The 6,994-nt window shown below is 45.2% G+C and overlaps 1 protein-coding gene across 1 annotated transcript in view; it reads left to right on the top strand.

The window, feature by feature from the left end:
- Positions 1–1,998: 1,998 nt before the first annotated feature.
- mdfi (MyoD family inhibitor) overlaps positions 1,999–6,994 on the top strand; it is a 23,456-nt gene continuing 18,460 nt past the window's right edge. Inside the window, exons 1-2 of the mRNA XM_083669216.1 lie at positions 1,999–2,451; positions 3,303–3,467. Of these exons, the coding sequence (XP_083525342.1) occupies positions 3,347–3,467 (121 nt within the window). The 5' untranslated portion in view covers positions 1,999–2,451; positions 3,303–3,346. The remainder of the gene's footprint in view (positions 2,452–3,302; positions 3,468–6,994) is intronic.

Raw genomic sequence — 6,994 nt, 5'->3', positions numbered from 1 at the left:
CAGTTCCGCTACACCCGCCAGGTGCAAACAGCGGGAAGGGATGGCTTTTCATTCACTTTGAAATAATGAAACAAAGGTGCGCAACTAATTGTTTGTGTGTCTAAAGCATTAATAGTAATCATTTATTAAAATGAGCAGATCTGACACGATTGTTGGCTCGATGGGAGATCAGTCAACTATTAGCGAATCTTTGTTTTCATTTCAACAATTTTCTACTTGTGATGTACCAGATGCCCTGCTTAAAATGTACTTTAAAAATCCATTGGGGTTGATCTCCTTGATCCAGGCCTATTGCAGCTTTCGGTCCCCCTGAGGGACACATATTTGTAATCTGACTGTTATCTCAGGTCCTATCCCCAATGTTTGGAAGGCAGCCCATGTGCTCCCTCTCCATAAAGGCGGTGACCCCTCCGACCTAGATAACTACTACCCAATATCCAAGCTATCTTGCCTTTCCAAAGGCAATTAGAGTCCCCGGTCAACTCCCAGCTAAGAACCTTTTTATCTTCTCATTCTATTCTAAATGTGCACCAATCTGGCTTTAGACCTGGTCATAGCACAGTCTCAGCTGCTACGCTTCTCTTAGATGATGTGTTAAATTGCCTCTATCAGAAAAACCATTGTGCTGACTTATTTATAGATCTCTCCAAGGCATTTGATATGGTCTACCATTGCCTACTTCCCTACAGAGATTGTCTGAAATAGGCTGAAACGGACAGAATGCAGTGTGTCTTAACTGATGGTGTTAAATCAGGTTTCTAGACATAACAAAGAGTGTCCCACAAGGATCGATTCTTGGTCCAGTTCTTTTAACTATTTACATTAACAATATTGGATTATCTGTAAATAATTGTAACCTGCTATATGCAGATGACACTGTTGTATATGCTATTGCCCCCATGATTGACCAGGCTCTTTCTGAGCTACAGTCTGCATTCACTGTTCTACAGAGAGCATTTTTTGGGCTGAGGTTGGTGCTTCATGGTGGAAAAAACAAATATATGTTATTTACCAAATCACAGAAAAATGTATCTGATTTATGCAAATGTACTTTGGTTGGTGCCCCCATTGAGCATGTCCCTGCTTATAAATAGGTCCTATAGATCTCTTCATTACTCAATTTTTGTGTATAAAGCCCTACTGCATGAAGTCTCGAGTTACCTAACCTCATTACTGAAATTCAAGAGTTGGTTAACTCTTGAGGTTCCTTGGGTCTCCACCGAATCGGGTAAATCCGCTTTTAGTTGTGGTGCACCTCACTGCTGGAACAATCTACAAAAAAAACATTTCAGTTGGTTGTTCTGGTGCCGCTATTGCAATTTAGGATGTTGATTGAGGACCTCTTTGGTGCCCCTTATGTGTTGTTTTAGATTTGTGTAGATATTGTGGACAGGGTGCACTTGCAAAAGAGGCCTTGGTCTAAGTGTGTTTTCCCTGTATAATACAGGTTAAACAAATACAAGTCCTGTGGGGAAATTAGGGCCTTTAATCATGAAAATATTAACAATAAGTGTAGGCTATATAATATATGCTATAATGATAATAATAATAATAATAATAATAATAATAATAATAATAATAGATAATATAGATTAATATGTATTATTATTGTTCTTCTTCTTGTTATTGTTGTTGTCATATGCATATCACAATACAGTAATTACAAAGATAGCCTATGTCAGGCTACACAGTAAGTATGTTATCAATGTGTAAACAATTAATCATTATCGTCATCATTACCATTACCATTACCAAATGAGGCCTTATACCCTGGAGTTGTTGGGATACCATGATAACTGCGTATCTGGTTCGGGTTTAGGGGTAATTATAGATGACTGTAGTTCAGCAGAGCTCAAAGTTTCTTGCCTGGAGGAAGCACGCTAATCGGCGCTGACTGTAGTTTCCTGTCCAACAGCAGACTGGAGTAGTCGTCTCAGGCAGACTAGAGAGAGGAGAGAAGGAGGGAGAGACTTGAGTAGCCTACAGACGAGACTTACACACGCTGTTATTAAAACAATCCAAGTAGTTGACAAAGTGTAACGTTAAAAAAAGTTTGGTAAAGTACTATGGACTTTGAGAAGAGCGATGGTCCTGTCATGAGTCTTTAACAGCTCAGAAAGTTCTACTCCAGACAAAGACTGTTCTGAGTACTGTCCGTAGAGCCAAGCAACATCTATACAGTCGGCGAACAGTTTACATTGCCGAGGAGTTTTGCTTCGGACGAAGAGAAACTTCGGCACAATCACAAAGGCATCCTCTGAAAATGTGTTAGATTACGCACTCGGAGCGGTTTATGGAGACAAGATTTGTGGCTTCAGAGCGTGAAAGTTTGAGGAGAGGATCGAGTGCACAGGACGGAGAAGTCAGATGAGAGGAGAGTAGGCTACCTGGAAACGGTCAGAGAATGAATTAGTGAAACAACGGGTGCTCTGTGTCTCAGCCAGCAATAAGGTAAGCAGTTCGAGTAGTTTTCCTCTGTTTTTGTCTAGTTCAACTCACTTTGCCACCATGTCTTTATTGTACATCGAGTTAGAACAGGACCCACAGGTTAAAGTCGGGCTCGGTTTGAGCATGCAGGGACTCGTCTGTGAAAAGCAGGGCAGGCATGTAATAAAAGGTAAACAGAATAGAAGATGCCGACAGTTGTTAAATGGTGTAGCCTCCCTTGTGCTGCTTATTTTAAAACGTTTTCAAGGTTACAATCGTTTCTAAACCATGTAGGCCTACTTGATTTGAAACATAGCTGGATATGTTTCATTTGATGTACATGGGAAAGGTTGGAGTTTAGATCTCAGTGTATGTTATGCATGCAGGCCAACTTAAAACATCTCAAATTGAGATAACAGCACGTAAAAAGTGTATACAAGATGCCCATTGAATCGACCTTTAAGAAGTTGTCTAGCCTAATTATCTTGCCCCCTGTAGTTTAATTACAGAAAGTTCTAGAACGTTGCGTGCGTTCAGAGTTTGAAAATCGGAGAAGAGTTATCTCATTGTTCATGTGAGAACAATTAATACAATTTGACAGTTAGAATGACTGTATATAGTGTATAGCCTAGGCAGCAGTAGCCAATGTGTCAGAGGCATTGCGGGGTGTTGCGTGAGGAGCGCGCTACAGCTGTCCCGCAGAGGTGGTCTGGCAGCTCAGCAGTGGCGCGCGCTCTAATCACCGATGTTGGCATTTCTAGGCAAAGTCATACTGACATAAGGATTCCCAGCATCTGGTCTACATTCTAGGTTTTTCAGACAATCCAGAGGCTAGGGCGAGTCCTTTATCTTGTGTCTCTGTGTCTCTGCCCTAGGCTCACCTCCTGCCCCCCTCATCCCTTCACCTAGAGCTGTGCCCATGGATGAGGAGAGGAGCGCCCCTGCCCACTCCCCAGAGCCCCCTGATGATGAGGACCCCAGCCCCCCCACAGAGAGCCCAACGGAGCCCACCCCCAGCACTAACCCCAACCCCAGCACAGGTAACAACAGGACTGGACCGGGCAGGGAAGGAAGGACATGGTCTAATACTCTACAAATGCATCCTTCCTTCCTTCCTTGGTGTGTGTGTGTGTGTGTGTGTGTGTGTGTGTGTGTGTGTGTGTGTGTGTGTGTGTGTGTGTGTGTGTGTGTGTGTGTGCGCGTGCGTGCGTACGTGCGTGCGTGTGTGTGTACTCGGTGTGTGTGCGTGCGTGCGTGTGTGTACTCGGTGTGTGTGCGTGCGTGTGATGGGCTTGAACATGCCTTGGTGTGATGGGTTTGTGAGTATTGCCATCAACAGTGAACGCCTAGATGTCTGCATGCCTCTGTGTTTATGTTTCACAAAGGCAGGGAGATGTGTGTGTTTATGAGAGGTATGTGTGTGGTTTTGTAAATGTACGCTTTCATGTCACTTCAGCATGTGATTGTGTGTGTGTGTGTGTGTGTGTGTGTGTGTGTGTGTGTGTGTGTGTGTGAGAGAGAGAGAAGAGAGACATGAGAGAAGAGAGACAGGAAGACTAATCCTTGTGTTAGAGAGCAGGGTTGGTGGTTTAGTGATGAGAGAGTAGATTTTGCTATGCTCCTTCACGCATATGATCCTCATTATGGTGAGAGCTGGATGGTTGGCCTACAATTGTGTGTGTGTGTGTGTGTGTGTGTGTGTGAGTGTGTGAGTGTGTGTGTGTGTGTGTGTGTGTCTGTGTGTGTGTCTGTGTGTGTGTGTGTGTGTGTGTGTGTGTGTGTGAGGGTGTGTGTGTCTGTGTGTGTGTATGTGAGTGTGTGTGCGTGTGTGTGTGTGTGTGTGTGTGTGTGTGTGTGTGTGTGTGTGTGTGTGTGTGTGTGTTTGCGGGTTGGCCAAAAAGCCCACAACAACTTGCTATTCTGCAGACTGTAAAGGAGACATTAAACCCTGTACAGAGCGACCCACAGGCTGCCTGTCCAGTAGAGTCTAATGAAGAACAGGTCGTGTATGAAGTACTGAAGAACCAGCTTACAGGATACAGTAAGTTCACTAAGGACTGGGGCTATCGTAACAGCTGTCACACTGCCGCAAACAGTACTGCTTCCTTGCACTCCCAAGTTGCTCATACGAGCGGCGAACCCGCGTCCTCTGTATTGCACACGCACGTGCCCGTCACTGAAATACCCGATGGTAACCAGCTACGTCACCGAAAAAAAAGCTAGCAATTCGATGGCATGGGTCGGGGTAATTCAACTTGAGGAGTGAGTTTATCACTTTTTCAACTCGGTTACACTATGGATTCCTAGTTCATATATGGGTTGCATTTTGACTTCACAGAATGTTGCGTGTCTACATTAGGTTGATATACTTTAAAAGACAAAGCTTTTGAGTTGTGAAAGTGTGTTGTGGACATGTATGATGGTGTTCAATGTTAGTGTCCTGTGTTAAAGCTACATATTAAAGGCATAAGTGTTTCTGAAACGATGGGTCAGGAACCCCGGGTGACTCACAGCGAATTAGTTTTGGGTCCTGACTCAAAACAGGGTGTTTGGTAGAAAGCCATTTTCGTTCACGTAGTGAGTCACACAAAAGACTCCAAAATCTATTTGAATGAGTCACAGAGGCTAAAAAACCCCACCATTTACGATTCAGTTGCATTTTTCAACTGGATTGAGGGTTAGGGTTAGGTAAAGTAAAAGTAAGATGATCTTAGTGCTTTGAGGCTTCTGGTTAACCCAGCCCAGGTCGTGTCACGGGTGATCCGAGGGGTCTGGGCCAGAGGGCATCTCAGAGATTCCAAACACAGCAACAGTCCATTTGGGAATTTGGGAATGGCCTTCAGCTCCTCCTTGTTGCCAGCATGTTTAATGAGCCTGATTGGTCACGGCCAGGTTTGACTGACAGCTGGGTGGGGGTTGGCAGGTGGGTTGGTTGGGTGGTTGGGGGATAGATAGGGTTAGCCCCTGGTCACAGATGTACTGTATTATCAGCCTTAACTTCATAAAGCATTACCTGGGTTAGGGTTAGGGTTAGGATTAGGGTTAGGGTTAGGGTTAGGGTTAGGGTTAGGGTTACCTGAGCTATTAGGGAGGAAAACACAAAACTGACCATAGATCAGTGTGCAGCGCCAACTTCATCCTTCTCCTAGGGGGCAATAGGGTAGGTGTGGTTAAGAGTTAGGGCAGGGTGCAGAGATGTTAAGTGGCTTGTTGCCTTAGGAACTTTGCCACAAAAATTCTTGTGGTAGGTGGAGACTTGTCCCGACCCAATCCACTAGGATCATCTCTACTGAAGACACACAAAACACACGCATAGACGCAGGCAAACACACACACACACACACATGCACTGCCCGCATTTTGTGGTTAACCATGAGGGTGGTAGGCCAACAGGTATAATGAGTTTAATGAGTTTGTGTTATTAAGCTGTAGTCTTCACAAAGGTTGTTGTCTCAACATGCACCAGTCTCAGTGCTCTCCTGATATGAGTTCTCTTTGGCCCTCAGGAACCTTTCTGGAAACTCTGTACACAAGCACTGCGCAGGACTTTCTTCTTTTGGGTTTGGTTCTCAGGAGTTTAAAATGGCTTTTCTAAAGTTAGACTTTGGTGTTTGTTTTCCAGACCTCTACTGTATGTGCGGGCTGGTTGGGTTGGTGGAGGTGGAGGTGGAGGTGGGGTCGAGGGGGGTGGAGGTAGATGCCTGGCCTGGATTCTGAGCAGGTTGAGTATGGGGGAAGTGGGGGAGGATTGGTCTTGCTGCCACGGAAGGCAACAAGGACCTGCTTTCATCACCCCCGATCCCTCATCCACAGAGCCCCAGCCTTGCACTTGGGTTTGGACCTGGCGTCAGAGGAGACACACACACACACACACACACACACACACACACACACACAGGGCCCATTTAGCTCTCGAAGCTGGTTTGTTACCACTGTGAGAATTACCAATGTGGTACTCGGTCTCTTTCTCTTTCTTTGCGAACGTGGCCTTCTATACTATGTCCTCAGCCAAGAGGTCTCAGGGCAGTGGCACAGGTCAGGCCAGTGGTACAGGCCAGGCCTGGGCTGCGGGTTCAAGCCCTGCCCCCGCTGTTCTCCCTCATTCAGGACTTAACCATAGTGTGTGGGATGGAGTGTTGATAGATCACTCCCTCACTCTGTTGTTTGTCTCAAGCAGAGCAGAGAGCGTTCAGCTTTCACTCAGCCATGAAGATGCAATCAGTGAGCCTGTTTACATGGGAATCTTTCTACCATTCATAACACTACTGAGTGTATTCTCTCTCTCTCTCTTTCTGTCTGTCTCTCTCTCTCTCTCTCTCTCTCTCTCTCTCTCTCTCTCTCTCTGTGTGTGTGTGTGTCTACGCGTGGGTTTTCATGTGTGTTATTTGGTTTCTTTCACTGATGGAAATAAACTCAAAGCAATTTGAGGCATTTTTACAGCATAATTGGGCGACGAAAATGCTTTGCGTAAAAAGGAAGTTTACTTTAGGCTACGTTTCTCCTGCTGCTGCTGATCCACTGACCCAGAGAACTTTGGCTTTAGGATGTAGGCTAGTTCATCACAAGG

This window comes from Argentina silus, assembly GCF_951799395.1.
Source record: "Argentina silus genome assembly, chromosome: 4".
In the NCBI taxonomy this organism is placed as follows: domain Eukaryota; kingdom Metazoa; phylum Chordata; class Actinopteri; order Argentiniformes; family Argentinidae; genus Argentina; species Argentina silus.
The sequence above is the reverse complement of the archived record's forward strand: the minus strand, read 5'-3'. Positions and strand labels throughout refer to the sequence as shown.